General features: G+C 33.2%; 1 protein-coding gene across 1 annotated transcript in view; it reads left to right on the forward strand.

The window, feature by feature from the left end:
- ASIC5 (acid sensing ion channel subunit family member 5) overlaps window positions 1-17,251 on the forward strand; it is a 36,351-nt gene that overhangs the window by 3,929 nt on the left and 15,171 nt on the right. The window contains exons 3-4 of the mRNA XM_050791282.1: window positions 7,986-8,223; window positions 9,935-10,060. Of these exons, the coding sequence (XP_050647239.1) occupies window positions 7,986-8,223; window positions 9,935-10,060 (364 nt within the window). The remainder of the gene's footprint in view (window positions 1-7,985; window positions 8,224-9,934; window positions 10,061-17,251) is intronic.

A 17,251-nucleotide genomic window follows, 5' to 3' on the forward strand; every position in this document is an offset into this window, starting at 1 on the left:
CTTCTAGAACTGGTGCTCAATATACAGTAGATGTTACAGCTTGTTTGTATGATTGTCAATATTTCAAGAACTCAAGATACATGTCCAGGTCCTAACAAGTCAAAGCAAATTAATCCTTTCCTGCCCAAAAATGATTTTCAATACTATTGCCTCATACTATTTTAAGTAGCATGTGTTCTAACAAAAACAAAGATTGGTTGCTGTTATCCTTGACTGAATGAAAATGCAGATATTACTTCCAGAATGGCAAAGTGAGGAAGTCCATCAATTCTATCCCCTACAAAACCAACCATAACTGGTGAAAAAATATTTATCTTAAAAGGCAAACTTTTCTGTTAAAAAAGAAACATTTCAATAGTATCTCCTCAAATTCAAGTCTACTGGAACCTCAGAATGATCATATTTAAAAATTGGGTCATTACAAATATGATTAGATAAGTTGAGGTTATACCACATTAGGGTGAGCTCTAAATCCAATGACTGAAGTTCTTACAGGGAGAGGAGAGAACACACAGAGATACAGCAGGGAAAAGTCATGTGAAATAGAAGCAGAGATTGATATAGTTTTGCCACAAGTCAGGGTATATTTAGGAAAAAAGGCATAAGACAGAGAAAACAAAAAGTAAAATGGCAGATGCAAATCTAACTATATTACTAATGAAATTAAATTAGAATGGATTAGACAATCCAATAGAAAGGCAGAGGTTATCAGAATGGATTTTTTTAGAAAGATCCAGCTATATGCTGTGTACAGGAGAGACAATTTAGATTTGAAGATGCAAATGGGTTAAAAGTATAAGAATGGAAAAAGGTATGTCAACCATGAGAAAGCTAGAGTAGATATCCTTATCTCAGACAAAATAGACTTTAAAGTAATATATGTTACTTGATATAAAAAATTGTCATTTTATGTTGAATACATGATCAATCTATCAGGAGACATAAGTTAACCTATATAGTTAGATTTTTCAATACCCCACTTTTAGTAATCAATAGAACAACTTGACAGAGAATAAACAATGAAACAGAAGACATAGAAGACTTGAACATCCTTATAAACCTACCAGACTTTGCAAACATCCTTAGAACAATCTACTCAACAATAACAAAATATGCATTCTTTCCATGTGCACATGGCACATGCTCTTAGAATAGACCATATACAAGGCCATGTACAGGGTAAAGTAAGTTGAAAAGATTTTAAATTATTCAAATATGTTTATCAATCACAATATAATAAAATTAGAGGTCAATAATCAAAATAAATTTGGGATATTTACAAATATGTAAATATTAAAGAATACACACCTAAATAACAAAGAAATCAAAAAGAAATCACAAAGAAAATTAGAAAATACTTTGAGATGAATGAAAATGAAGACACAAAATAGCAAACTAATGGGATGCAGCTAAAACAGTGCTTATAGGGAAATTTGTAACTGAAAACAGTTAAATTAAAAGAAAAAGATGTCTAAAAATATTTAATAGCCTATGATCTGAGTACTTTTATAATTTTTGGTATGAAAACCTAATCCATTTTGCATAGCTCAAATCTCAAATCAATGATTATAGCTTTTGTGTTAGATGACATTGAAAAAAATGATTATATATCCTAGCTCAGTTAGATGTAAGTATTCAGACCAACAAAAAAAGATTTAATATTTCAGAGGTTATAATGATAGAACAGGAAGATTCTTAATTATAAGAAAATTATTCTTCCTTAGGGAACAAGAAACTAAAACAACATCAGTTTACAGGCATTAAAGATATCTCCAACTCCCAAAGTACAATTTTACAGAAAGATAATTCATATTCCCGCTTTAAACATTATACTCAGCATTGCTCAGCAATACTGAAATCTATAATTTCAGTTCTCAGAGGCAATGATCTTCAAACATTTTAGTTAATGTGCTATATAAAAAAATTTGAAAAACCGTGTATTTAACTTGCATTTGCACTTGCATATGTCTACATTTTTAGCCATAACCCTAAATAATTTATTCATTATTTTTAGGAGATGAAAAATATTATATTTTATATCAAATTATATTATCACATATGTAAGTATTATATATCATTATATTTATGAGATAAAATAGGATAAGGATTTACTGTAATAGGAATAAACATTTCATGTATTTTCATAAGATTTTAACTACTTTATTGACTAAAATACACCAGTAGAAATTATTTAAAATTTTTATCTGTGGATTATATTCAAATAACCCCAAATCTGGAAGTCTTAACAAATAGTCTAGTTACATTAAAAATAACAACTTTCATTATTCTACTTAAGACTCTGTCAATTTAGTCTTAAGCAAGGGTCAAATACCCTGTGTCTAATGCAGAGCTTCACCCTGGCTGCAAATATGTGTATGACAGGCCAAGACAAGATATTAGGAGCTTTGATTAATTCTTAAAGGAGTCTTTCCCTGAAGCAAAATACAATTTGTATGCCCGTATTAGGAGCCCTGAGGTTGTTATACACCAGTATGCATTCTATGTTAAGATTTCTGATGGGTGACAGGTTAACACTTTTTTATACATGGGAGATGAACCACTGTAAAAAGAGGATGGGAACTTTTATTTCCTTAAAATTCTCTGTGCAGGAGAACACTCAGACATATGCACATTCTAGTTTGAAGGCCATTGTTCTAAGTTGCATAGTCTCTAATTCTATTGAAAAAAAAGTAAAGCTTAACACTGTAATTTACTTAGAGTTTACCAAGTTAGAAACTGGAAAAGTCTGCTGATAGATCCCAATTTCTATGCTTTTTTTGTTAAACCACCTTGTGACTAGAAAATGGACACCTGAGATGAGGAAACTTTGCCAAATGACTTTGGATTATCAGAAAGGATTTACTTTTCACAATGGGTACCAGGAGCCTGTACCAAGTGTATGTCAGAGATCACTTTATAACACTTCCCTCCTCTATGTGACAAAATCATTTTTGGTAATAGTCATGAAATCAAACAAATAATGAAAATGGCCTATGTATATTCAGGTCAATAAAAATGTTAAAAAAAAACACAAAAATAAGAAAAAGTAATGCATTAATACTTTTTGGACACTGACATATTTTTTTTTAAAAAAAAGGTTTTAAAATCTGTTCCAGTTGTGAAAGTAAAATAAAATCTCAGGACCCCCAACTCACTATGTCAAAGGGGAAAAGTTAAGCTTGGGAACTGCGTCACACACAACCGCTTCCCATTTTGTTCCTAAACAGATCACCACAAAGATAGAAGGCACATACCTTCTCAGGGGCCCTCTATTACAATTTTCTCACAGGAAATATCCTGTGGGCCCCAAGATCCTTATCATAAAATGAAATTGTACTGAATTTCACCCTGAGAATGTAAATCAACAGCTTATCTTCACAGGTACAAGACAAAGATAGAACTAGAAGTCATCCCTCTACTCACCTGAGGCAAATGCATATTTGACTTCTTCCTCTACTCTATGTTTATTTTATCCTATATAAAAATGAAGATTCACTGAGCACCAGACAAATACGTAGTTGACTATTCCACTACCCACTCCTTTCACAGGTAAAATGTAAATTCAGTGAAATTGATTAAAGCTTCAAAAGAATACAACTGCTAGCCTCCAGTATCTACCCTCCCCTTTTTGTTCTTACCTTTCTCCCCTACTGCCCACTCTTTCCGCTTTAAATATTGTGTCCCCAAACCCTGTTTGGAAAAATCATGGATCACAGATATTTCTGTGATTTTGTTTCTTTTCCCCAGGCTCATCCTCAACCTTGCAAAATAAACCTCTAAAATGATTGGGGCTCCCCTCAGATATTTTCTTTAGTTTTACACAGAAGTGAATAATAGCATTGTGTTTCCATTTTTTAGCCTTTCTTTATAAATATTTGTCAACGATTTCATCAAAATTAACTTTATCCATGTATTCATGTTCCATAGCACAGCCATATTAGTCTAGTTTTACCTGTAGTTGATTAAAGAATACTTATTAATTGTAATTTTGAAAAGTTTCTTTCACACAAAGCAATGGTTATATAGAAAGACAAACTCCTAAGAATACAATTGGCAGAAATTAATAAAAAGTCACATTTCACAAAAAATTCCAGAAATTTTAATAATATTTGTGACTTGGTTCTTTGGTATCAGTTCTAGTGCTTTTCAAATGTCTTTGTGTCTGAAATTTTCACTAAAATATGTTTATCACAAAATTCATCAAAAATTTCTGTTCATTTGGTAAAAACTTCAGAATTTTATTTTCTTCCACTAAAATCAGAAATAATAATTGGATGTAGTGACTACTGATGCTATTTGATCCATTGTTTATGAGAACTCATGTACTGGGTCTTCATGTTTATAATCACTGTGATTGTTTATTTCAAATTTGTTTGATGCAAGACAAAATTGCTCAAGGATTTTTAACCAAAAGTAAAATCATTGCTTCTCATACAAATATAAAGACATATCAAAGGTTTCATTAGTTAATCAGAGAAAGGTAAGATGTTAAAATTTGCTCAAAGAAGAATACAAAAGGCAGACATTGTTCCTCATTTTACTTCTCCATAAAATTAACTGTAAAATGTACAAGAAATGGGTCTGTTTTGGCAGGACTCAAATAAGACCTGAGTCAGGCATCAACTTGGATTTTAGATGAAAATCATTTGGGTCACATAATTTGGGGAAGTACATCTAGAACCATTGATATACATAAGAAGGACAGATTTAATTGGTTACCAGATGTTAAATTGTTTAAACCAATTAATATATTTTTAGTGTTATTTTCTTCTACTAGGCTCTTTACCAGTTGTGTTAAATTAAAGAGTAAGGCAAATTCTAGCTAAGCAAGGTTTTTGAAAAGAAAGCTTGGAAGAGTTTTGAAGTTCAAATTAAAATTGAAAATAAGCCAGATGCAGTGACTAATGCCTATAATCCCAGCACTTTGGGAGGCCAAGGTAGGCAGATTGCTTGAGCTCAGGAGTTCGAGACCAGGCTGGACAACATGGTAAAACTCTGTCTCTAAAAAAAAAAAAATACAAAAATTAGCTGGGCATGGTGGTGCACACCTGTAGTCCTAACTACGTGGGGGGCTGAAGTGGGAGGATTGTTTGAGCCCAGAAGGTCGAGGCTACAATGAACCATGTTCATGCCTCTGCACTACACCCTGGGCAACAAATTGAGACCTTGTCTCAAAAAATAAAATACAATTGAAAATAAACTCAGTGGAAAACACTTTTGTTTTATGCAAAACAATATTTCTCACAAAAAAATTTTCTTCCTTGGCTTAATATGGTTAGGCTTTATTTATTAAATTTAATTAATCTACATAAATTACTCTCATGGTCTCAAATATTATTAGTATAATAAAAAGGCTTAAAAATATTTTAAGATGCCCTCCTATTTAACCTTTCTGTAAATTGTATTCATTCCTCCTGTATGTATAGTAATTCCTTTACTTCTCTGCATAATGATTTTGAATATAATCCAATGAACATGTATCAGGGAGTACTGGCTCTGACTGTGCAGGATTTCACAGTTGTAAGGCTTTGGAGCAGATTGCTGGGAACCTGTCCATCACTGGGAGTTGGAAACCTGTAGTAGCTTGGAGGTCCGTCTCTCAATACAGGGTGCCAAAATTTGTTGCTGATGTAAACTCTTAATTCCTTAATGATCCAAGAAATACTTTTGACCAAGAAAAGCAAGGTTATTAGATGTACTGCAGTTAGACAGAATACCACCATGACAGACGATCAATAGTGCCTTGGAATCAGGAAGTCTGAGGAGGATATTTACAGAGTTTTAGGATCTGGGCTAGCTTTGCAAGGATCAGAGCCAGTTTAGTAAGCTACAGTATTAGATATTGACTATGAAAACAGTTTTTCATCACTTAAAGAGTACGTAATGTTGGCTTGAGGTTGTTTCTCCATTTTTGTGTTTTGTGTATGCCCTACCTTGACTGAGAAAGGACTTAATATAGCTTGAATTTGAAAGAAAAATTATATGTATATATCGTGGGGGTCCTGAGTGTTGGCCCCCTAAAGATATGCTGAAAAATCAGTGACATGAGGCAGATTGATTAATAGAAGAAAAGGCTTACAATGATATTTAATGTGTATACACATGAGCCTTCAGAATAAAGCCCAACATCCCAACCAGATACAGAGGCTTATTTATCATCATGAGATTACAGAAAGGATGTGGACTCAGAACATTACTGAAAGCAGGTTTTAACAGCAAGACAGGTTATACAGGTTACAGTAGGGAGCAAGGAAGAGGCTTGCCTAGCAAACATGACCTTGTTATACAGATGATGATTTCTTCAGAGAGACAAGATGGCAAATGTTTCTTTTTAGACTTTTAAAAGTGTCAGAATCTCAATGTCTCCTATACCTAGCAAATGCCTAGCAAGAGGAGGCCCGGCTGCATTAATGGACATTTTCTACAGATGCAAATTTTCCACATAAAAGACAGCTTTGCAAGGTCACTTCCTTTAGCTGACCCTGCAGCAGCCATTTCAAAATATGTCCAAAAATATATTTTAGAGTAAATATTTTTATTTTCTTCTCTATATGTACATATATACACACATATAGATATATATATTTATATATTAAATAAGATATATAATATAAAGGAAAATAGAAACAAAATCTGGGATACAAAAGAGGTTCAGGTATAACATACGAACCACATACCCCATATACTTACCAAGAGTGGAATATACATTCCGTTCTATGCTTTTAGCAGTCAATTTAAAGAGAGAGCATTTGTTCAGTTTCAAAATTTATAATATCCAAAATATGAAAGTCCTGATCATGTTTGTAAAGGAATGGAAGGCATGCAAATAAAGAACTATATGGAATACAAAACAAAATTGCCCCACAAGATAAGAGAATTAGAAAGTGATACAGTTGTTAAATTAAATAGATTACTTCTGCTTTGGTGGCCAGAATGAATCATTTATTTAATAAGTGCTTACCTAACACTCACTATATTCCAGGCAGCTATCTAAAAGTTTTAAGAAAAACAATTAATGTAATCATTAAAACAACACTTTGAGGTAGGTTATATTAATATATACAGATTTTACAAGAGAGGAAACTTAAGTCACAGGGAAATGAAAAAAATTAGCTAAGTCATAGCATTAAACGACTGTAACAATTAGAACCTAGCTGGAGAAACGGGATCACCATGAATGACAGAATAAAGGGCTTTTTTCTAGGGATTAAGCCCCACTTCGTTGCAGGAGCTGGTTAAGCAGTCTTTGTACGGTCTTTCGCCTGTTCCTAGTTCTGGGGCTGAAGTAAGCAGGGCTAGCAGGAAGGGAAAATGGATATGAAGTTGGGGAAACAAATACAAGCTCAAAATGTAGGTCTCTTTTTCACTACCTCCAATCTTGATGGTGTGAATGACCTGCAGGATAGTTGTCATCTTTACCAGGTTGCACTCTTACCTAACCCAGTATTTGAAGAAGCTGAAGGAAGAGATCACAAAGGAGCTGGAGGAGCTGTGGTCCCGGCTGCTGCCCAATACCAGCAAGTTGAGTCAGCAGATGGATTGCAGTGTGGGTGAGCTACCACAGCTCCTGCACGACAGTGAAATTCATATATATACAAGGATGGGGATGCTGGGAAATGCAGTTATAATTTAGCTAAGCTGACACAGGACAAGGCCACACACAGGAAATCTGGCTTCTAAATGCATTTTTAACAACTATACATTCCCACCTCTTCCTTTAAATTGAATCTTGAAGATCCATTAGGTGTAATCCAGATCAAGGTCTGGGGTATATTCTAGGTAAACGAAACTACATGTGCAAATAAAAGATTAATTGCACAATGGGTCAAAGACTTCTTAGGAATCAAATTTTGCTTAAATGTCTTGCAAATGAGGGAGAGTGTACAAGATAAGAAGAAGCTAATAGAATCCAGATGTTGGTATCTCTCTTCTAGATAATTATACGTTTTCATTATTCTAACTATGGCCTTCATTCTTGCTAATAGGTTCCAAACAGATGCTGTAGCCAAATTTGGTATTATTTTTTTCTTATGGCACATTGTATCCAAAGTCCTCCATCTTCGAAAAATTACTGCCAATTCCACTGGCTCTACAGAGGCTACTGATTTTGTTGCAAGTCACCAAAACTTCAGCATTGCAGAATTTATCAGGAACAAAGGTTTTTATCTTGACAACAGCACTTTGTTGGACTGTGATTTTTTTGGAAAGCCATGTAGCCCAAAGGTAACGATTTTCTATTCTTCAAATATAATCAAAGTGATAAGTTCCTTTATTACACTGTTTCACATTGAGCTCCCACGGCATTTGCTCCCATGGTGAATCAATCCAAATTTCCTTACAGATTCTATTTCATTAGCTCAGCCTTATGATATTGGGGGTATGGAATACACATGAGACAAATTTCCTCTTTCAAGCAGTTAGATAAGGAAAGATAGAAAAGAGAAAACTTGATTGCCTTTCTTGTAGTACAGTCTTTCCAAAAGAAAAACAATTTAACACGAGGATATTTTAAGTTTTTCTATTCATCAACAAACAACCTAGTCCAACATAGTATTTTTATAATCACCAAATATCCATCACTCTGCTTATATGCTTATGGTACTGCATTAGAGACTATAGAAAATAAGAGGATCCCAGCGTTTAACTATGAAAAATTTATGTATTATTATTATATATTATATATAATAATAACTATTATATATTATATAATATACACTCACTCATAACAAATAGAAAACAAATACATAACAAATACAAAATCCTGTTATTGTTTATAAAGTTAATCTACATTTAAGATAAAGTACTAGATATATCTGCAATCTATTAATAAATAACTACATAGGCAATTTGATGCCATATTTCCTGTATCAGCAATTCCATAGCCTGTGTTGTTAGGGGAGTCTAAGTAAACACAAATTCTTGTTTCTTGGATACAATTTCTTATGTTTTTGGTAGGCCATCTTAGCACACAATAAGCAGAAAAAAATGCCTGAGAGACATTTCACAGAGATGAGTTTCTGACCTAAACTCTTAACTTGGAAAGTAAGCTCTCTTATGCTGTTTTTATTCACCAACATGTTTAACTCACTACCAAGAAATTTCGTGTTAGAGAAATTTTTCAGTTGCATATTATAGAAACCCATTTCTGTTCTAGTAAACTGAAGACTAAAAGTAATGAGTTGGCTTAATTAAGCAGGAACTCCAACAGTAGTTCTGGCTTCAGAAAAATGCTGAACCAATGGTCTCCAAGACTATCTTTAAGATTCTGACTTTGTTTCCATCTCATAATTCTGGTTGGCTTCTTTCTGTATGAGTTCTCCCCATCTCACCAAAATGGCTGCTGACTGCCCCTAGACTTTCATTATCAGAGTTTAGCACTCCAGTATCCACTTAATAATCGCACCGAAGACTCTGATTAGCTCTACTTGGGACATATATCAATTCTTGAACCAATCACTGAGGCAAGAAGGTGAGGTTTAAGTTTGGCCCAGCTTGTGTCCCATGCACACCTCTGTAGTGGCTGGAAAAAGAGGGTCAAAGGAGCAGGGTCATATGATTGACTACCACACTGTGACCACAGGTCACAGAAGGCGGAGCTCCTCCAAGAAAGGATGCTGTAGTAGTGCTCCACAGGTAAAAACACATTTCCATATATCTTTAGGAAAATACAAAAAAAGTAATTTTTAAAAATGTTTTAAATACATGCTTAATTTTATATAAAAATGTCTCCTTTAAATAATCACATGCAAGTTGACAAATGTTTATTACCAAAAAAAACTATCATTGAAAACACATATAAATCAGACTATTCTCTCTGATACTTCTGCAGTCTTGTTAGATATTTGTGCTTTTTTTAAAAAGAAGTTATAGCAAACTTCAGAGGTGACAAAAATATCAAATTGATGATTTTTTTTGGTTCATTTACATATTGGAGGATTTTGGACATGTCTTCACTGAATATGGAAATTGTTTTACTTTTAATCATGGTGAAACTATCCAAGCAAAGAGAAAAGTGAGTGTCTCTGGAAGAGGCTTGAGCTTGCTCTTCAGTGTGAATCAGGTACTGAATTTTCTCCAGGTTCAAGACAAACAAGAATGGGTGGGGGTTCCAAAAATTTGATCAGACTATTGGTCCATATCAGATAGCTCCCATACATTGGATATTATTTCAGTTTTTGTTAATTTAGTCTAGACTCCTATGGATTTTATATAACTATTGGCTTAGAAATTAAACAGGCAAAATTTTGAGGCATAAACTGGAGATTTTTATTGACTTAAATTTTTGACTCCAGGGAATGTTCATGCCACAAAATAATGAAACGCAGAGATTCTAAGTTGCAATGTATGTAGCTATTTTAAGAGAACTCTGCATTTAACAATAATTTTAGAAATATGTTATTGTAAATATGACAACATGTTTTAGAAAGAAACTCTACATACACATTTAACAAACTATAGGATGTACATCTGGAAAAGTGATGGAAAACATCCTGGTTATATAAGGAATATTATGTAAATAGATTTTGTCCAAGCCCAGCTTTTGGAAAGTTGTAATTGACCTAATAAGTTCTAAGTGTTTAGCTCTGGGAGGCAGATGTTCAAACACCTAAGAAATGCCGTGGTGTTTTCTTCAAGGTTTCCTGGTATAGCTCCCACCCAAGATTAGTTAATTCTGACCTTTTGTCTTACATAACCACTTCTAGTATTACACATTTAAAGGCATTCTACTTCATTATGATGGTTTTATAAAAGAGGATTCTAAAATGCTGATAAATTAAGTATCCAAAAATCATACAATTAATGACAAAGATGAAAAACAAACTTGGTGTTCCTGCATTCACCTCCCAATCCAAGTGAATCATGCCATTGGCTACTTTTAAAGAATTTCCAGTAATGTACTCTTCATAGCTTCCTTTTGTATCCCATTCAAGATATTTTTCTTTATATCCAAACATGACATTGAAAACTTTAATGCATGTACCTACCTAAAGTTGTAATGTATTTGATTAATATTTTCGAGTCATTCAAATATTAGCCATAAGGTCAGTTCGAACATTATATTATCAATTTTTACAAACTAGAATTTTCCAAATATTTTTAGAATGCAATGAAAATCTACAAATTCAATGCAACGTTCCATAAGTAAATAACATTGAGATATTTCTCCAGACTAGATAGTTAAGTGTTTCTTAGAGGGTTACAAAAGGGCCAGGAGAAATAGACTTTTGAATTACAAATAGAATATTTAGTATGTTTATTATATGTAACTACATATGCAGTTGACTCATTCATAGACTATATTCTTTATACTCTTAAGCCTGTTCCTTCTCCTTATAGCCTAAAATTATAACTAATGACAAAGTCACCAGAAGTTTAGTCTTAAATTTCTTCATCTGACCTAAGATTTATTAAAAAGAACATTAGTGTTAAAGAAATAGTGTAAATCTTCACTTTTGATTTGAATTTTACATAAAGGCAGGGATTTTAATTGCAAAATGAAGAGGGCCAAATGATTTTCTAAGCAAATGAGTCAAAGAAAGCAGCCCAGAAGGAAGCAACTAAAAGGCAACTAGGTGAAGATAAGGCCAGAGGAAACAAGATCATTAACAGTAATTGTAAATACTTACCTGCACCTATCTAAGATGAAATGTGATCCATGGAAACCTATAGAGGTCTTGAGCAATGATTGTCAATCGAGAAAAACGATGAGACAAGTCTCAATCATTGAGGTTTATTTGCCAAAGCTAAGAACAGGCACCAGTGACATAGCCTCAGGAAGTCCTGAGGTAGTCCAAGGTAGTCAGGGCACAGCTTGATTTTATACATTTTAGGAAGACATGAGACATCAATTATATCTAAGATGTACATTGGTTCCATCCAGAAAGGTTGGGACAACTCGAAGCAGGGAAGAGGCTTCAAGATCATAGGTAGGTGAGAGACAAATGGTTGCATTTTTTTTTTTTTTTGAGTTTCTGATTGGCTTTTCCAAAGGAGGCAATCAGACTAAGCATCTGTCTCAGTGAGCAAAGGAATAACTTTGAATAGAATGGGAGGCAGCTCCCAGTTTCAAGGGGCCCAAGATAATCTCCTTTCCCATTCCACCACTCCATTTAAAAAAAATCTTCAGGAGAAAGCATTTTAGGAGAACATGAGTCTCTGGTCTCAGTTTTCATCTGATTTTCTCATGGTTAGGATGGTTTATTACTAGATGGGTAGGTCCCAAAACTTTATTTATAGAAGATGGCAAAGTCTCATGTTCTATGAAGAGAAAATAGGGGGAGGAAGGGAGAAAAACAACAACAAACAAAAGAACAATACTGGAAAAATTCATATAGTCCACATTACTTTGAAGTCTGTACATCAGTAGATAGGTATGAAAAGTGGCTATGTATGTAAATAGATTGCTGTTACTTTCTTCTAAAGTTTAAGTTGACAGGCTTCAGTTTGCAGGACGTTAAGAAAGCACAGCTTAGTTTTCAGGGACTCTAAATTAGGAAAAATGGGGGAAAAAAAGAAAAAAATTGAAAACACTGTTTTGAAGGCTTGTAGCCAAAAAAAAAAATTATTTGGTCCAAACTGTAGAAAAAAATAAAAACTGAAAAACACTGGGCAAGACTAGAATCTAACAACAGGTGTACTATAGTTTTGGAAACATAATTTTTCTCTCTTCTCTAATCCTAATTAAAGGATTAATTAGGACATAAAGTTTCACATTTTTGCTAAAGACAAATCATGTTAGGACTAGTTTACTTTATTTTATTTTGCCAAATTATTTGTATACAGTTCAGCAAGAATAGTTATTTTTTACATAGGCTTTTAAATTGCCTTTGGTGGAAATTTGTTCCATAGAAGGAATCTCAGATAAGACTTTTTAAAAGCTGAGTCCAGCCATGGATTTTTGCCATCAAGTATCTATGAGTTGGGTGAATTTCCTCTCCACTTGAGGTTCCAAGATAAACCTGGAGCTTCTGGGCCTGTCAGAAAGTGACATTCTTTACTTACCACAGGTCAGAAACCCTGTACAGAGACTCTGTACACAAAATATGAGGTCAGTTTTCCAAGGACATTATTGGTTTCATAAGCCAAGTTTGAGTCCTTAAAGGAAAGCACACCATTCCAGTAAAAGCCTTGGTAAAATAACCAGTTTCCCCAATTGTGTCCTGTTACAAATGAAAACAGATTCTTATTGCACTTACGCAAATAACTGTATCAGCACAAGTTAAGAATACTCACAAATAGTTTCCAAATTCTGGAGAAATCAGGCAGAGAGAATTAACTGTGCTCCACATTTTGTTCATAGGAGTATACTAAATTGTTAAAAGCTGTCAGTAGCTCAAAATAAAAGTTTTAAGACTCTGAAAAACAAAACAAAGGATCAGCAAACATTTTAAGTAAAAAGTCAAAAAGATTATTTGAGTCCATGCAGTTCATTCCTGTTCTGCTTAATACTCATGAACATTTTAGCTCTCCATGAGTACTGAAAGTTTTTCCTCTTTTCTGATGTTACAACCTCCAAAGTTATCAGAAACCTGCATTTAAGGGCACCTGTTAGAGTTTTATAGCTGATTATAAAAACACCTTCTAACAAGGACCAAAACATGAGAACAATTGTCCTTGGATGAAAAAAGTTTCTAGAGCAGACATAGTCAAAGACACAATTGACAAGGAAATTTGTTACCTTGGTGGTAAACAATAATTTTAGCATAATGATTATGATTATTATTGATAATGTACACTAAGTCATATCAGAATTACAGGCCTTTCCATTAATTCTGGAACACATACCAATAACATTTATATGCAGCCCAATGAAAACTAAACACAATTTCATATTTGACAATGCTTCCTGTGTAATTTTTATACCAAGTAAGCCAAATTATGTCATTTTTGGACTTTAGGGAAACTAATATCTTAAAGGATTAATTAGGTCAGAAAAAGACATTTATTATTTGATTTTAGAAAGATCATCAAATATCAAAAGTTTAAAACACTTGACATTATGAAATAGGATTACAGGTCATTGTAAAGTCATTCATTTAACCAAAGTGATAACTCAAGAATTTTTTTTTAAAAAAGAAAAATCTTCATTCTTTGAGAGAGGAGACTTAATTTTCCAAATAAGAAGCCTTAATAAAAACAGCATGAAGCCATTAAATTTGTTTTTCAAAATTTTGTAAACAATCAATAAAATTTAATCTTGACCATAAAATATAACTTCCATAAGCCTTTTATAACCTTTATGACCTTTATTAAGTAGTTAGTTAATGCTTCAAGAAAACCTTGTTAATCTGACACAGGAGTCAATATGCTGGTCTTGAATCATTGTGCCTTTGATGTTCATGATTAATTTATAGAGAAACTGAACTTATTTTGTCTCTTAATGTCACCCATTGCAATCTCACATGCCCACTTCTTCCTCAATAGGCACATGGCCTTGAGGAGTTGAATGGCTTTAATTTCTGGCCCTATGTCTCAAAAATGCATTTTATTTATTTATTTATTTATTTATTTATTTTATTGAGACAGAGTTTCACTCTATCACCCAAACTGGAGTGCTGGAGTGCAGTGGCATGATCTTGGCTCACTGCAGCTTCTGCTGAATGGGTTCAAGTGATTCTCATGCCTCAGCCTCCCAAGTAGCTGGGACTACAGGCATGCACCACCATGCTCAGCTAATTTTTTGTGTTTTTAGTAGAGATGAGGCTTCACCATGTTGGCCAGGCTGGTCTGGAACTCCTGACCTCAGGTGAACCACCTGCTCAGCCTCCCAAGGTGCTGGGATTACAGGTGTGAGTTTCTGTGCTGGCCAGGAATGCATTTCATTTTGATTGGAGTCTGCTATGGGGCCTGAAGATGAGGCTTTAATTGCTGTTAGTGTTTAAGATTTAGTAGGACTTGGTGTCCTTTTTAGACCCTGGAGTCAAAGCCCTGTAACTTAATGTCACAAGGACTATAAAAGCACATACAGGAAGATACATGGATGTAATAACCTTAATTTAAAAAAAAATTTATCTCAGTGTTTTTCTTAAGCAAACCAAAACTTAATAATAATGTGACAACTAATCATATTAAAGTTTTTGGTTTTTTAAAAATTAAATCTTTATTGTGACTTCCACTGACTATTAGTGATATGCTTGGACTTTCTGGCTTGTCCTGAACACCTCTCCTTTCTTAAACAACCAGTCATTTTATTTTAGGACTAAATTTACCATATTATTTCTCTTTAAGCTGTCTTACCACAATAAAAACCTCTTTATTTTTATAATTTTCTTTACATCCCTTTTTGTTTCCTTGTTCTTTTTAAATTGTGTTATACATAACCTTTAGATAAGCTTTAAATTAGACAAGATTTGTTTATCTTTATTTAAAAAGGACACACTTTTTTTTAGCAAGACTTTTTCTATAATATATATTTATTGGAAAATACCCACATAATGACATATCTATTATTAAATTAACATAACTTTATATTCTAAATTATGATAACTTTTCTATATTTATCCCTTACCTATTTTATTTTAATTGTTCACCTAGATTATTTATGAAAACTGCAACAGTCATGATTTAAGTTATGAAACTGCCATTGCAAAAATATAACTGAGGCAGTAAAAAAGATATGACCTAACTGACTGCATCTTGCTTCTAACCTCCAAGCTGTCCTTGTTCATTCCTGGACTTTGGGAGGAACTTAGTTTATTGTTTAGCTTTGAAACAAAGACAATAGCAGTCCTTTCCACAACAAACCTCCTTACTGCCTGTGGAATAGGCTGCCTAAAGTTACAAGATTGGAAGTTATGGTAATCTTAGAAAATTTAAGCTGCAGCTATTTTCATTAAACCAATATCAATATCTTATTTATTAAAAACTGCATAAGCAGCAATCATTCTGTTTGGGGCTAGGTTTACAGTTTTGTAAACTCTCTGCCAAATTTTGACATTTTATAGTATTTGGCAGGGATAAGTTGAAATTGCCTGATTAATAAATATAAACAAAAAAAGTATGCTGGCAATTCTTAAGACATTTCTGATATTACTTTACCAGTAATTTTAAAGCTAGTTTTTTTAATTAAAGATTTTACTTAAGTTACATAAACTTGAAAAATAATTTGACTATTCTTTTCTTTTTTCCCAATAAAATATTTGATTTAAACACTTTTATTTTTCTTTAAGCCAATTAATTAGAGCCCTTTTATATATTTTCTGTAGTGAAACACTGTGTACATGACATATAAATACATAGACATGTTAGGTATGCCAATAAAGGTACATTTTATAGATTCATAAAGATCCTTTTATTATTTTTTTCCTATCTTAGACTTTCAGATTCTTGATAACCTGTTTTGCAACCCTAGGCAGTTTTTAGCTAAATAGCCTTAAATTTGCTTATTAAATGAAACAACTCAGTTGAAAATAAAATAGCAAACTTTATATCATAAGGTACAGAGAGAAAAAGTCTGTTGGTGCTAGAGGGAGATGCTTTTAATTTTCTTTGAACCAAATCTAACCTAAACTTATAGAACTCTACCATAGTATTGTATAACGAGACCAGTTTTATTTAGATAGGGACTACCTATATTTTAACTGGCTCTCTAAGCTCTGAGCAGAGCTCACATTGAATCCTGGGTCTCCAAAAAAAGGTAGAATTATTTTGAGGTTAGACCATGTGATGCTTTTACAGTGCGCTTATTTTTTTTTTAAACAAAGACATTTCTGAGTGTCTAAATTACACTCTTCCTTAAAAACCCAAGAGTAGCCTCTGTTGCAATAACTATTTTAGTCAAAAGGTCAGATGAAAACAGAATTCAGTCAACTGAAGGAAAAAAAACAAAAACAAAAAAAAAACTTTTGCTCAAAAAAATAGACAAAGTCTTAGGAGAGAAAAACAAAAACCCCAAAAACCTGAAGGTCTTTTAAATACAAACATGCACCCATGCACACATACACACACACATCTTGGATGTTAACCTTTAATTTAGTTGACTTTGAACCATTGAGCTCCTTTAAAAAAATTCTTTTTAGATCTCATTACCATATTTCAGCTAGGACAAAATGCTGCTATTTCAGAAGTACAGCCATTGCTCTTTCAGTTTGGTCTGGCTGATAAAAAGGTGACTTTGTTATGTAAATAAAGCCCCTTTAGTAGTCAAAATCAAAAATCTTTCCTTTTTTTTTTTCCCTTTTGATTGCTATTTTCTTTCCACTTCAGAGGCCTTGTTCCCCATAATTTAGAGTTCCCCTTTGGATTTAACCAA

The sequence above is a fragment of the Macaca thibetana genome, chromosome 5 (assembly GCF_024542745.1).
Source record: "Macaca thibetana thibetana isolate TM-01 chromosome 5, ASM2454274v1, whole genome shotgun sequence".
In the NCBI taxonomy this organism is placed as follows: Eukaryota; Metazoa; Chordata; class Mammalia; order Primates; family Cercopithecidae; genus Macaca; species Macaca thibetana.